At 37.7% G+C, this 15,517-nt stretch overlaps 3 protein-coding genes across 5 annotated transcripts; all 3 read right to left on the minus strand.

Moving 5' to 3' along the window:
* Nucleotides 1–1,671: 1,671 nt before the first annotated feature.
* Nucleotides 1,672–4,446, minus strand: LOC145210266 (chymotrypsinogen B2-like). The gene is made up of 5 exons (XM_080079976.1): nt 4,413–4,446; nt 3,731–3,896; nt 3,167–3,323; nt 2,664–2,888; nt 1,672–1,842 (listed from the first exon to the last, which is right to left on the minus strand). The coding sequence occupies exons 1-5, from the start codon at nt 4,444–4,446 to the stop codon at nt 1,672–1,674; spliced, it is 753 nt and encodes a 250-aa protein (XP_079936102.1).
* A 748-nt stretch (nt 4,447–5,194) lies between these two features.
* LOC145210282 (chymotrypsinogen B-like) lies at nt 5,195–7,163 on the minus strand. The gene is made up of 5 exons (XM_080079977.1): nt 7,130–7,163; nt 6,841–6,997; nt 6,412–6,568; nt 5,862–6,086; nt 5,195–5,356 (listed from the first exon to the last, which is right to left on the minus strand). Exons 1-5 carry the CDS (start codon nt 7,161–7,163, stop codon nt 5,195–5,197), a joined length of 735 nt encoding a protein of 244 aa, XP_079936103.1.
* Nucleotides 7,164–10,182: 3,019 nt separating this feature from the next.
* LOC145202775 (chymotrypsin-like protease CTRL-1) lies at nt 10,183–15,500 on the minus strand. Of its 3 annotated transcripts, none has more exons than XM_080075813.1 (6): nt 14,688–15,500; nt 14,399–14,547; nt 11,862–12,018; nt 11,166–11,322; nt 10,788–11,012; nt 10,183–10,403 (listed from the first exon to the last, which is right to left on the minus strand). In XM_080075813.1, exons 2-6 carry the CDS (start codon nt 14,421–14,423, stop codon nt 10,245–10,247), a joined length of 723 nt encoding a protein of 240 aa, XP_079931939.1. In that variant the 5' UTR covers nt 14,424–14,547; nt 14,688–15,500; the 3' UTR covers nt 10,183–10,244. The 3 variants fall into 3 exon arrangements, with proteins under 3 accessions (XP_079931939.1, XP_079931940.1, XP_079931941.1); XM_080075814.1 differs by having other exon boundaries at nt 14,389–14,547; XM_080075815.1 differs by having other exon boundaries at nt 14,379–14,547.
* Nucleotides 15,501–15,517: the final 17 nt, after the last annotated feature.

Genomic DNA, 15,517 nt, shown 5'->3' on the forward strand with positions numbered 1-15,517 from the left:
AACCTGACATTTTAGTGACATAAGTAAGTAATGACTATTAGTCTTATAAGCCTGCAGACGAGTCACAACTTGATCAGGCAAGGTCGGGTGAACTGTGATAGTCTTGAGGTAGCGGTTTGTAATTTTACACGCTAAGTTGTTTTAACAATATAGTTACGCGACGCGAGGCAACCTTTTGTCGATTTATCCTACAGTTTGTTATGAGTCACAAACAGGTTTAGATTTTTGGTGGAAATGCATTCTTCAAGGCATAATGCTTTCGTTGGACAGAAGGTGGCAAAGAATCCAGAGGAAAGTAAAAGGGAATCGACATGGTTACCGCCACGACGCCCGGCAACGCCAAAGACGTTTATTCAGAGTCGTTATACTCAACCTTATTATCAACAGACGCATATTTACAATAGCACGGGGACTAACTCTTATCCAGGACGTTGGCATGCCTGGCCAAATAGAATAAGTTTGCTGGAAACCCAGCAGCAACAACAACAACCTAGCAAGAAAAAAACTTGGGAACCATTGCAGACTTTTAGGACGCAGTCAACTTCTGGAGGTCTGGGGAAGCAAAAAGCAAAGAAACAAGAAATGCGACAAACACCGAGTGATCAACAAAAACAAGAGATATATCAGGATAAGGCACAACAACTTAGGAAGTCAGAAAAACTGACAGAACCAAAACAACAGCAACTGCAATTGCCTGAACAAAATTTTCTTTCACTCGGACAGAAAAAATTACAAGAGGGACTACCGGAATTCACAAAAAGCACAGAAACTTTGCAAAATAATGACCTCAAAACAAAATTTGATCTAGGAAATGAAGCCTCCTGCATTGATTATGGGCAATTCATTCAATCAGAGTTGGAACTACAGGAAGATCGAACTCTTCACATCAACGTATTGTTTGTGAAATGTCTTGATGCTTCCGGGGAAGATAAGTTTCGGTCTGTCAACGACCTTAACAGTTTCATCAACGGGTTACACACGGTAACCAATTATGGCGGTTTGGTACAAAGCTGCTCTGCTTTAGCGACACCTAATGTTCGAAACTAATTTCACTCATATTTCAAACCTTGTAACTTATTCGCCCTGACAATATGTTGCGAATTTTAACTAATTTTTATGCATATTTTTGTTTGAACTGGCCTATTTTAATTTACTTATTTTGGTATGTTGATGAGAACTTGTTTATGTTAACTTATTCGACTTCATATTTTGCTGTAGATTGGTAAACTGGCGTTTTTCCGATGCAAAAGACAACAGATATTTTTAGGTTTAAATTGAACTCAATTTTAAGTACTCTTGAAACAGGATCGATTGATTTGCGCCAAAGCAAATAGTTATCCGACTTCGATGGTAAATATTATGAAAACATGTTTGGATTTAAAGCTAAGATTGACAAAAATTGTAAAAATTTAAAGAGTCGTGTGTGTGGAGGGAGTATCGAAAAAAAAATTGTTTTTCAAAAAATGTCGATTGTCCGAAAGCAGGCTTTAGCTTGGCTTCGGCTTCACTACTTTTCTTTCCTCGTGGGTAAAAAATCAACTACACGCCTTTAAATCGGATAGCTTATAAATAGCAGTCAAGACTGAGACCAAAAAACATAACAAACCACGTGGCATTTATATGCGAGATTTTTTATTTCCATCACGCAACAATTCCATTGTAAGATATAGGTTAGCGGGGTGGTATACTGGTTATCGAGCTGATCCAGTCGATAACAACGGAATTCTTGGACCACACAGCGTTGGTTTGTATTGGGCATTTAGCAATACCGTATGAAGTGTTGCCCACAAGAATCCAAGTGCCATCAGATTCCTGTATGACGAGTGGACCACCTGAGTCACCCTGAAAGAACAAATCGAATAAAAGAGTCAGTCTAGTTGTAGTTTTGTTTTTTCTTATCCTCGGCATACGGAAAAACAAATGTTCATATTCACGACCATGACTTCGAGCAATATAGCGCCTTCTCGGTAAAATACAAAAAACAATTGCATTGAAGTCCAATAACTATTCCAGGCATGAGACGGAGGCAAAAGGTAAATAGCATAGTGTGCGGATCCGAGAACCCAAATTCGAACTTAAAAGTAGACCTACAAGCCCAAACTCGAATTTGTTTCATGAAAACCCGCTCCCAGGGACAAAAAGTTAGATTTACCATAGATATTGGACTTCAATGCGAAAAAGTTAGATTTTTCGCCATAGTGAAATTGCGAAACCAATGTAATCGATAGTAAAGCCAGGAAATCATTTTTGTTTAAACGTAACTTTGTCGGACTTACTGATTTGGGCCGTGAGCTTACGTTACAGGGTGGAGCTACTAACGTAAGAACTCACATGCAGTAGTCAGGTTTGCTCATTTCCGGTAGGTAACGCACTTAAATATTTTAAATGTAGTTTGTGTGCAAAATGCTGGCGGTTAGGGCTATTAGGGTTGGTTTGTGGTTTTATAATAATAATAACAATAAAATTAACCTAAAAACCTAGTTCTTTGTGTCAAATTTAGTCCCTAACCTTATCCCAGACTCACTATAATATTAAATAACTGCGCCCTTTACGCCATCTATCGGTATTTAGCTAACCTTTTCTACTGTAAGTGCTGACTTTTAGTAGCTCTGCCAAGTTTAAGAGCAAACTGGGAACTTTATGAAATGAAAAAGAGTACTTACGCTACAAGCAGTATTGCCCATACCACCAACACACTGCATCCTTGGGGTAAGCCTTTTTCCGAGTATTGAAAAGCAGCCTTCTGATGGAAGAAGCTGAGTTTTTGCCCACTGGAGGTGGTTTGGAAGTTCGTTATCGTTTCCGTGCAACAATCCCCAGCCCGAAATGTATGCCTCGGTGTATGCCGGATATTCTATGTCTTTAAATGGCAGAGCAATCACTTGCACCTGAGAAATATTCAATGCTCCCGAATTTTTTAAACAAACATCAAGTAAATACGTTTTGCCAAAAAAAGGATTTAAATTTTAAAATCAAATTTGAGAAAAAAGTGAATACATCGTAATCGTAATGTAGGAATTTCAACAATCGTCAATTATCTATGTGCTTTTACGCCTTATGACTGAATTTCAACTTAGTTAGGTGCCTTGCATCTTTATTTAAAAAAATCGTTCGAGACTATTGCCTATGAATTCGCAATTTTTTCTTGATACGAGAAGCAACCCACTCTGTCGTTTAACATTGCTGGGGTTTCCATCTCAATGATTCCGTAATCGTAGTCAATTAACAGTCGCATCCAGTTTGGGTGACATGTAAAGGTTTTCATTGGTATCACTTGGTCTGGCGAATTTAACTCCATCGACCCAAGGTGTACAGTTATATCTCTGAAAACACCGCACAAGTTTGGGTAGATAATACAAGATAATTAGGTATCTAAGCTTACTACACATTCTGTTAGTAAGGTTTGTTTAATTTCCATCCCTGGGCGCTGGTGCGTTGGAACATTTTTTATTTCATTTTAAATATTTTAAAGTAAAAAAAAAACATTAAATAAGTAAATCCGACATATGACATTTCTTATTAATTTATTTACTCATTGTACGCCTTTTTATTGTCCTAAATACCTTAATATGTACAGCAGAGGTTCTTAACCTTTTGTTTCTGTAGCTTTGAAAAAATAATATTCTAAGTTTCACACACACCAATCCCGCGGAAACAAAAAAATATACTTACTTACATTTATCACTGACGCATGCCAATATATAAAAACCTAAGACGTAGTACAACTTACGTTACATTATCCAGTTTGCAATGGCATGCCGTCATAATGAATGTATCAGAAATGACCGAGCCACCGCAAAAATGACTGCCCATTCTCTGTAGTGAGGCTTGCCACGGAACCATAGTGGTAGCATCAGTGCCGTCCACAATGCGGTCAGTAGGAGATGCAGCAGCCACTAAAAAATTAAGATTACGATCAAGTTATGTTAAACCTGGCAGTGAAGTGGGGCGTAAAGTTATATGTGACACGTTTACCTAAACCAATTCACATTTAACCTGTTTGAATCTTTTGACTGGATCCCTATCAATTTAACATGCTTTTGGACACCCCAACCCAGGGGTACATGTACCCCTTGTGGGTACGAAGCATCAAAGCAGGGGGTACGACATACAGTGTGAAATTATGCGCTATTTAGGCATATTTGTGAAGAATGTGTACCAACTTACGTTGTTATATGTTATTTGACTGATTTGAATTACTGATTGTTGGTGTGCTGTAAATATTGTTGAATTTACAAGACTGTTTTAATGTATATATTCAACACATAAGTTATAAATACACTAAGTTTAATTCCTATTATTACAAGTTTAGAAAAAATTTTCATGAAAGCTCAAAGGGTACGAGCGCTAAAGATGTTAAGAAACGCTGCCTTAACCCTTTAAAACTCGCATATTTTAATCAAAAAACTCACATGCAACAAACGTTAAAATGATGAGAGCTTTCATCTTGCAGAATTGATTTCTCTTCGCGCAGAAACTTCAACAGTGAAGTTCATCCCAAATAACCATAGATATATACCTCTGTTGTCGTTTGACGTACTTTCTACGTCATCGACAGCTTCTCTACTTCACATAGTCTATTCTCGGCATCGCGGGAATATTTGCAGGTGTTTTGGTGCGCGCCGTTATTTCGGGCTAAGGTCACCAAAACATAAACTACTCGATAAATCGGGTAATTTAAAAAATACAAGACCCCTTTTTGTGAGTTGGACACGAAAAAAATTATTTTTATCCATGGGCAATGTGAACTTTTTGTAAGTCGATATTTTATGATTATTTCGTTGATTGTAAGCACAAATGTTTGTGACATCACTCTTTCTCACCGTAGCAAGTGACGTCCAAATACATATGTAGCATGTTTGTCAATAGTTTAGGTGTTTGTTTTTGAACATAAATAGCTCTCCGTGTGCAAACTGTGTAACTTGTGAGTGTGTACTTTGTAAAGGTCGAACCTAGTACAGTACAAACAATTAAACAAAACTCGATATTAACGCAATTAAATTGGTGTTAAAGTTTGGCTAATTACTTGAAAAAGCTCATATGAATTTGCTTTTTGACGTTTTGTCGAGTTATCATTTTAGGCTTGTTGATGCAAGACGTCAGTCTTACGCAAAAAAACGCAAAAAAGAGAACCATTTGCTTTACGGCATTTTATTTTATCATCACATGTTCAAACAAGGCAATGATAAGTGAGTTATATTCCCGTGATCCCGTTGATCCACTCAATTACAGCAGAATTCTTGGACCACACTGATGCCGCATTTGTTGGGCAGTTTACAATTCCAAATGACGTGTTGCCAACAAGCAAATATTTTCCGTCGTCATCTTGTACCACAAGTGGGCCGCCAGAGTCACCCTTAAAGTGAAGACATAGAAATCATATCACCTACATAAATATATCAATCTAAAATCTATTTCTTCTTTCTAATCGCGATTTTTAATTGTTTGAAATATAAAAAATAAGCAAGTTTTTACCGATTAGCGCAGTAGTCGGCAACCGCCAGGCCGTATACTTTTTCAGGTTAAATGCTTTAAAACATTTTGCCCATGTATTTCAGGGATGATAACTAATTTAGTCGTTTTAATTGCTGAATATTTGTAGTTTTTTTGGAGGTCACCCCGCGATAAAATTTCAGTTTTAAAAACGGTCCGCAAGACAAAAAAGGTTGCCGACCCCTGGTTTGGCGTATAAACTCATCTTTAGGGTTAACCAACGACTTTTTTACCGAATGTTTTCCATTTTTATTGTTTATATCTATTGTGTCTTCTTTTATAATGACTGCGTTGGTGTAAGGCGTGTTTGAATGGGATTTAAACCGACAGCCGTGTGTCTTTGGAAACCACCAATGTCACCAACTTACGTTGCAAGCAGTATTTCCCATAAGGCCGGCACATTGCATTCTCGGGGTAATGGTTTTACCAAGACGTTCCAGACAGTCTGCTGGGTCAATAAGCTGGGTGTTGGCCCACTGAAGATTGGTCGGGACAGTGTCGCCCCCACCAACGGTCAAGCCCCAGCCGGAAATAAGGGCGGGGGTGCCACCGGGGAATTCCTGGCCCGAAGCTGGAAGAGCGATTGGCTGAACCTAAAAAATACGGAATATGTTTTTGCCTGTCGGTTATGGTTATTGTCTTTTTATTAAACTAATACAACCGAAAAACACACAGTTTTCATGTAGTGGCTGATAAAATCGTGCTTGCAGTAAGGCCTTAAAGTTGGAAAATGTAAAAAAGCTTGGTTTGCCTTACGTTACGTGAGACCAAGCAAAAGCAACTCAAAAGTAAAATCCAATGTAGTATACAGTTCATTTACAATTTTATAAAAGCCGTCATAAAAAGTTTCGTTTAGAATGATGTCAAAAGAAAGTCGTTTTAGCTGAAAAAGTTCAAGCGTGGCAAGGTACAACTTACGTTAGAGTTAAAATACAGTTTGGATGTCAACTTGATCACAGCGTAGTCGAAATCAATAATCAATTGACGCCAATTCGGATTGCAAGTAAATGATTCCATAGGGATGGATTGTTCTGGATAGCGATAGTCGATTGAACCAACATTGACTGTAACATCACTAAAAGCACGACGATATTTCAATTAGCCAAGGTTTTTTTAACATATATTTTTGACTTTGTTTTTGTTACTTTCAAGTGAAGTTGTAAATTTTTTTGAGTCTTTAAAAAATTTGCTTCGTTTTTTGTGCAAATGAGTTTGCGTTGCTCCAACATGGTGATCTGTAATACAACAGAGCCACCAACTTCGGACAGCACAGTCATTTTGACCCACTTAACCGTTGTTTTAAATAATATCAGCTCAAAAATAAGATATAGATTTACATTAACTTACGTTTGCTCGCAATGGCAAGCTGTCATTACAAACAATTCGGCAATAACAGAAGCTCCACAAAAATGACTTCCAAATTTTTGAAGAGAAGCCTGCCATGGCGTGGCCTCCATGCTTACTGCATCATTGCCACCGATAATGCGTTCATTGGCAGCAGCAACTAAAAAAAGAGCTTTGTTTTTTATTATATAATTATGTTAAAATAAAACTTGTGAATAGTTGCTGGAAAAATTCCCCCCTATGTGAGTCCACAAATTACTGAGGAGCGTTTGCAAAATTCCAAAATACTCACATGCCACAAGACAGAAAACGACAAGAAACTTCATGATAAATGGACCTTTGCTTGCTCGAACAGAACTCGAACTAAAATATTACCCTGCAGTGCATGAATATATCCGCCACCGGCACTTGTTTCGACAGCTGATCGGTTTCTCAACTTCTATTTTTGTTGATGGGAAAAATGCCAAATGTTTAACGACCTCACTGACCACAGTAGGTAACTACGATCGACTCAGCCGAGTGTTGAGGGAAACTAAAACGCATGGTGAAACCGCCCGCAGCTTGTGCAAAACAATCTAAAACCCATATAAAACCCTGGGTCGAACAGAATCAATCGTTATACACAGTATTTACACAGAATTTATTTTTACAAAGGTTTTTAGCGCCTTCAGTTTCTTTTACATACGACATTTTCTCTTACATACGGACATTCTGCCTTATCTAAACCATTTGCTGGCTCAATAAAACGGTAGGAAATCAATTAGAGTTAAAATATATGTTTTAGGACCGTGATGTGATCGCCGACTCGCTGAAATTGTTTTACAGACCTAATTGCGACTTCGCAGGTTGGGACCAAAACGCTGCCCGCATAGCCACTTAAACGTGTGCACAAGTAAAATTTTAATATCCTTTTTTTTGTATGACCAATAATGAAAGCAGACTGATTTTTTCGGTGACACGATCCGGTATTTGCCTATATCGTACTGAAATTTCAACTTTATTTTTAACAAAAGCCATAAATATACATTACAATCGAAGGCTACAAAAACGAGTATTTCTCTTCCAGCAGTTTTTATTACAAATAATCGACATTTCGACGTCCAATACAAAACGCCTTTATCGGGATAAAATGGAGGCCTACCATACGTCAGCTTTTTAGGGATCCTAAAAGCAGTGATGGGGAAACTCAAATCCGACTCGAGTCACCTGTTTGAAAGACTTGACTTAACTCGAGTCTCAGCTGTGAAAAGACTCGACTTGACTTTGACTCGTCTTACTAGAGACTCGACTCGGACTCCGACTCGTTATTTCACAAACAAAATGGAAACTTCTAATAATTGATCCCCTGTTCAGTTGGCTTCAACCAAACAACAGCAGCACTTTACTTTGCCATGTGAAGTTATTTTTGCTCAATTTTAACATAACGAAGTCGCTGCTACATGCACAAAGTTTCTTAACGCTGAGATTAAGCATTGTACTTATTGCTTGGTTAAAGGTAAGCGAATGCAGTACATGTCAGGGTCAGGTATTCGCTATTAAGCGTTTATATTACTGTACAAACGCTCTAGCGCAGTGGTTCTCAACCTTTTTTCTTTCGTGGCCCATTTTCATTCCTCAAAAATTCTGTGGCCCAGTAAATTTTTATGAAAGAAAAAACAACTATAAAATAGGTTCAGAAAAAAAATGCAGAACATATTTCAAACAGATTATAAGTTCAAAACAACTATGCAAAAAATTCATAAAACAGCAAGTACTTTCAGTTATGACCGAGTAAATTGATAAGGGATATGCTGCTATCTGGCTTTATTGTAATCACAAAGTAGTTTATTACATCATAAACATAAAGTGTTGCAGAAATTCAAAGTAACTTTATTTCGTAAATAGATTAATTTAAATTATTTTACATCCTTTCCCAATTTCTCCAAAGCTATTATTTTTGTAAAACTGAGTGTAGCGACACAAATGAAAGTAAATTCTTAAAAAAGGTTTCTATTTGATTGGTCTGTGGCCCAATAAAAATGCTTCCATGGCCCACTGGTTGAGAACCGCTGCTCTAGCGCGTGTAGTAAAAATATAAATTTTGGGTTTTCAAAAACTCCTTTGAACAGATTGACGTTCTTGTCCACGCTGTTTAATGAGTGTCAATTAACATGTTTCATTAAAGCTGACCCTAAGAAAAGGACGTTGATGAGATTTGTTCACTAAAAAAGTCGCGATGAACCATTCAAATAGAATAACTATCCAAACCTGTAACCTTTCCTTGCAAAAACTTTTTTGCCTTGACTCGAACCACTAATGACTTGACTTGACTTGAGACTCGAACCTCATTTGACTTGACTTGAGTCGACTTATAGGCATCGTTAACCAACCCTGCCTAAAAGTAGGTTTTTTATGTTCTTTTAAACAATGTGACCTCCGTTTTGGTAATGGAAATATGGTAGGCCTAGGATAATGGAATATCTTGAAAGGCAATTTTCTTATAAAGCGTTACCTCAAAAAATTAACTACAACAAAATACTGTAAAAATTATTAAAATAACGAAACACATTTAAGGATTTTATAATGGATATATGATTTAGGTTATACGTGACACCTTCCGATAAAACGCCATCCCAATGTAAGAGCGATTGACGTAATGAAAAGTTCTTTCACGACACGACTGCGTATGACCGGTATAGCTGTTTAAATCAATCAGATTTTGAAAAGGAATGTCGCGCAAATATTTATTTGTTAATATTTTGATTTAAATTTTTAATTGCTTAGTTGGTAAAAAAAGATCTCAATAAAAAACACATATTTCTCAAAAAAGCGAATGTATCTTATATTTTTTTTTGAATGACATGTTATTATACAATGGTAAAAATTTCGTTTCATAAAGTTTTTTCGTTTCTGTAGCTTGGTTTCTCGGAGCGTTGTTCGTTTTAATGTGTTTGTGATTTTGCGCCGAGTGCGCATTTAAGATCCATAAATAGAACGTTATCGGTATTACTTAGAGCACTATTTTTTTCCATTAAACTATATTTAACAAACTATTTTCTGAATAACCAACATAGCCCATTATAGTGCCTTCCTGAATCGCCCCTAATGCAAAAAAAATAAATTACGCTTGTCATTCTACGTATATCGTTACACATGTAACCATATACATACTTACTTTGCAGCAAAAATGAGGCAAAATGAAGCAGGGGAGAGAAAATTAATTTCTTGTTTGTGTATCAATGTTGAAACTATGTGGCTCCAAAACGATTTGCAAAAACGGCCCCTTTTTACATAACTTTTTTCTTGGACTGGTACCTTAATGGGGATATTATTTTTTTCCGTACAACACAATGTAAGACTTTTTGCTTCAAATATTTTATTTCATCGTCACTTGTTAACAAATGTTGATGTTAAGTGAGGCAGTGAGATTATTTTGCCATTTCCCCGTTGATCCACTCGATCACGGCGGAATTCTTGGACCACACGGCTGGGTAATTGAGTGGGCAGTTATTTATACCGAAGGAAGTGTTTCCAATGAGATACCAAACGCCGTTGTCCTGGACGGCGAGGGGCCCACCGGAGTCACCCTAAAAATGCAAAAATATGGCAAACGGTTTTTAAATGTTTTAATCCTGTGCATAATTTTGGCAACAAAATCGTTAGGTTAGGACAACTATTATAAATAAACAAGCGCTTTATATCTTCAATGTCCCATACACAACATGGTGTACCGGGGCAATAACTGTACAGGTGAAACAACTTGGTTACTTAAGCATGACCCAATAACGTCACGTTAGTACATGCGGACGCTGCAGAAAAAATATATGTTGGTGTCGTTATGTTCGTGCATTTCGACGACGCTACTATTTTTCACTCGATTTGCAACATTTCCATCGATCAAACTTTGTTTCAGGAAATGCATGGTGGGTAAACAAGCTTTATGACTTGACAAAGTAAACGATACAACTTACATTGCAAGCGCTGTTGCCGGCAAGTCCAGCACATTGCATGCGATTGGTGATCTCTTTCGACATTTTGGTGGTGCACGTATCAGCATCAACCAACTCAGTATTGGCGTATTGAAGGGTGGTCGGAAGGGTGTTTCCCCCACCAACGGTCAAGCCCCAACCGGAAATGAGAGCTGCAGTTCCGCCGGGGTATTCTTTTCCGGATGGTGGAAGGGCAATTGGAGTCACCTTTTTAAAGAATACAGGTTTGTAAAGCGTTGTTCAAGTTTTTAAAGTCATGATTTGAACTATATCAGGATAAAACAAAACAACACTACCTCACGATAAAAACTACCGCTTAAAACACATGTCTATCTCACAAATGCAAAAACGTCTACTTACATCCTTGTTAATTGTAGCCGGTCCTGAAAGCTTAATTACCGCATAGTCATAGTCAAAGGTAAATCGGCCGTAACCGGGATTGCAGACAAAGGTATCAACTGGGATTTGCTGAGCTGGATATCTGTAGTCGATTGAGCCCATGTTGACTGTGACGTAACTAAAATACATTAACATGCCGTGAAAAAAGTAGTTACTGTATTAAACTTGTGCAAGATGCATTTAGTTTTTCTGCCACAATGGGCTGTTTCATGAAATATCGAACTTGTGGACCAATACTTTGTTGTTGTTTTTTGAAAATGTTTTTTAATCCGGAAATTAATTTCGATGTTTGTTTAAGATAATACACAAGCTATTAGCTTTGAAAAAAAATTGTTAGTTGAAGGTCACATCCAGTGTTTTTTTAAGGTGTTTTGGGGGACCGAAACAAATTTCTCCAGCGGTTTCCCAAAATTTGCCAGTAGCCTAATAAATAATTTGTTTAAGCAAATATGGCTATTTTTTGGTATTTAAATGAAACACTTGCGGTCTCTTAAAACTACTTAGCGGTCACCTAAACCAAACCTTAAAAAAACCCTGGTCACATCCATACAAAATTGTGCCTGTTTAAACAATTTGTTTCAAACAGCTCTTACACGCCCACGTGTAAAAAAGTTTCAATTCACACAATACAGTGTTTGGCAAAAAATGTAAGCTTACTTTTGGCTGCAATGACATGCGGACATTACGAACATGTCAGAGATGAGGGATCCGCCACAAAAGTGGCTTCCAAATCTCTGAAGGGACACCTGCCATGGGGTGGCTTCCATGCTGGTGGCATCCTCGCCATTAATGATACGCTCATTGGCGGCAGCAACTGAAATAGGCAAAAGTGCTTCGTACAATCATATCAAGGCACAAACTAATTAACACGCCGCGTAACATAATTTAATACATCCACATTTTTATGCAACGTTTAATTTGCTACTTACGCGCAACAAGACAAAGGGCAATGAAGATCTTCATTTTAAAAGTTTTTGCGAAGTATTTTTGACTTAACAAAAGTGATTTTATGTAGTCTAGGGTCGGACTTTTATAGAGATAAAAACCTCAAATTGCTTACGTCGTACAACCAAATGCTATTGTTCCCATGAAACTAAGTTTAGTGGTGACACAAAACCGATTGACGTCAACGCCTTGTGAACAGTGCCACGTGTTAGGTAAACGTTAAACGACGTCTGAAAAACACACGTGCAAACTCAGGAATTGACAATCGTTTGAGTAGGGGATGGTCCATGAGGGGTATGTAAAGTAATTTCTCGGGGACGTCCTTGGACTTGTTTCTACAACAGGGGTCAGTAATTAAAAAAAATTTTAAATTCAATTCTATTCTTTAAAAACGGCTGTTTTAAAAGCAATAATTGTCACTTAGGTATTTGGTAATCAAAAATTCTTTAAAAAGGAAGACATTTGGGCACTTTTTCTTGTACTTGGAGGACAACTTGGTTTATGTTAAAAAGGAGGACATGTCCTCCAAAAAGCCTAACTCTAGGGCACGGCGGGTGCATTCTACATGGCCACTAGCGGCAGTATGTGTCGGCTACAGTTGACATTTTTATTCAGAACCGTTTTTTCGTTAAACGGATTCATAATTATGAATTTGTTTGATCGATAGGCGCTGTTTGAGGAACAGAATTGACTAATCGATTTATTGCTTTTACCTGGCAACCCCCTCCGGTTTTAGGTTTTAACTTAACCTGGCTTATGGCCTGTTACACACTCCCATTGCCAGAAGTTGTTTATCCCACGAGTGTCTATAAAAAAGGCGGCACACGATTGGCTAATTCGACGCACACAATGCTCGAAAATGATGTAAAAAATAACTTTGTTCGGCAGACAGACAACTGCGTTCTCACGTTATGTAACCTATCGCCTACTAGTGAGGTTGTTGTGACCTAACACAAAGAAAGTTCATCCCTACTAGCATTAAGTCTCTTGATGCATTTCGCAACTATATTTTTTTTTCACGGGGTTCGAACCCAGGACTCTCCCGGGGACGAATCCCGATCAGGGTTTTTTATGTCTGCATATGGGTCAGGCGCGCCGGACCATTCGGCCAAGTACCTGCCCTGCATTTCGCAACTACATCGGGTAGTAACGCAATTTATATTTATAGCCCCAACTAGCGAGACATGCGTTTAAGTTTAAGTAAAACTTGGTGGCGTTATTGTAAAGGCCCTAGTATCGTTTCTGTTCTTTATTTAATAAATACCCTCACAACAGTGCGTTTTCTGTAAAGATTCTCCAGAAACCCTTTTACATATTTTTTACTCATGCACTGTAACTGCAAAGTATTGGGAAAATGTTACTGCGTGGATTTCGAGCAAACTGTTAATTGATGTTAGACCTCGTGCAATTTTATGTTTATTTGGAACTGATGGCCAAGAACTGTTACTGAACTGCATCCTTCTGTGTGCGCGATATGTTATTTTTCAGAGCAAATACGCGCAAAGCAAACCAACTTTGCAAAGATTTATTTATTCCCTAAAAACGCTAAAACACTCGGAGTTTCTACTTGCAATTAAAACCAACAAACGCCCTGATTTTTTACGTAAGTGGTCCGGCCTTTGATTGTCGCGTACCTGACTTGGCGTATTTCTTGTCTTGTTCGTATTCTTTCTCATTTTAGCTTTAGGTTCGATAAACGTGCCGGTAAATACAAAAGATGCTTCTGGCCCAGAGCCTTTAAAAACTACAATCACGCGAGGTGGGCTTAGTCTACTTTCATGGTTATCGCTAGGTAGGCTTATTTAAATATACCAAGTAATGCATTTAGATTGGAAAAATAAGACGAAGTTATAAATAAGCAGGTAACCCGTTTAGATTTAAAAAGCTCGAAAATCCTGTTTTAATTTACCAACTAACTATTCAAACCATACCAGTTTAGGCTTAAAAAAATAAAACAATATGATTAATGTATTGCTTCGCCGCATGTCGTATCCCACTTGGACCCGTTGCTAAAAAACGTTAATATTTTATTAAAAAAATGTTTTTTTTATTTGTTTACTATGTTGTTACTTCCAAGAGAAGTTAAAAATTTGTTTCATTTTTTGGCAAATAAGGTAACATTGCTTCAACAGGTGACATGTAATACGACAAAGGCACCAACTTAGGAAAAAACTTCGTACGGACTTTTGGAAGAAATTTAGCTCAGAAATAAGATACAGATTTACGTACATTAACTTACGTTTGCTCACAATTGCAAGTTGTCATTGCAAACATTTCGGCAATAACAGAAGCTCCACAAGAATGTCTTCCAAATCTTTGAAGAGAAGCCTGTCATGGCGTGGCCTCCATGCTTACTGCGTCATTGCCGCATTGATAATGCGTTCATTGGCAGCAACAACTAAAAAGAAGAGAGAAAAAAAGATTTTTTTTTTATAGTAGCATTGGACACAACTTTTCTGCAAATATCTTTTTTAAACGAGAAGTTACATATGTGAGTCCCACAAATCAAAAGGGTTTGCAAAATTTTTAAATACTTACATGCCACAAGACAGAAAACGACGAGAAACTTCATGATAAACGGATCCTTGCTTGCTCGAACTGGTTTAGAACACGAACTAAAATATTACGTGCATGTATATATCCGTCACCGGCGCTTGTTTCGACAGCTGATCGGTTTCTCTACTCCTTTTCTTTGTTGATGGGAAAGTTGCCACATGTTTCACTCGACCTCAATGGCCCGGAGCAGGGGTCACCAAACTGCGGCGCGCGAGTCAGCGCGGGCATTTGAGGTCACTTTTTTTTACGGCACGCTCCCGTTAATTGTTTGCAAACAATTGCCTTTTTTGTTCTTTGTGAGCTAATATACAGACATTGCTCGTAAGATCAGACTAACTACACACTATATCCAGGGTTGCCATACCGTCCTTATTTCTAAGATTTGTCCTTATTTTGAAGGGCAGTGTCTTAGAAATATGCACTGTCCTTATTTCTAAGAAATGTCCTTATTTTTGACTTGTGTCCTTATTTTGTCTTATTTTTAAGGACAGAACACATAGTGGACATTCTGTGCCACTTTTATCGACAATTGATATGAGCCCAAAGCGCGGAAAAATCTCTCATAACGTTCAGTCAAAATACTGAAGCAAACAGATTAGTCTGTGATGTCATATAGCATAATTAAAACATCACAATACAATGATTGTATATGTCTGACGCTCCCTTGTACACTCATTTGTAATCAAGAGTGATAAATGAAAATCAATTGAAGCATAAGCTAGAAAGCCTGTAACGTTTTCTGTCGCGTGTTCCCCTGTTTTCACGAAAACGTCACACAATGTGGCTCAATAAAAAACGCGGACACCATAAAG

The sequence above is a fragment of the Phallusia mammillata genome, chromosome 1 (genome assembly GCF_965637545.1).
Source record: "Phallusia mammillata chromosome 1, kaPhaMamm4.hap1.1, whole genome shotgun sequence".
In the NCBI taxonomy this organism is placed as follows: domain Eukaryota; kingdom Metazoa; phylum Chordata; class Ascidiacea; order Phlebobranchia; family Ascidiidae; genus Phallusia; species Phallusia mammillata.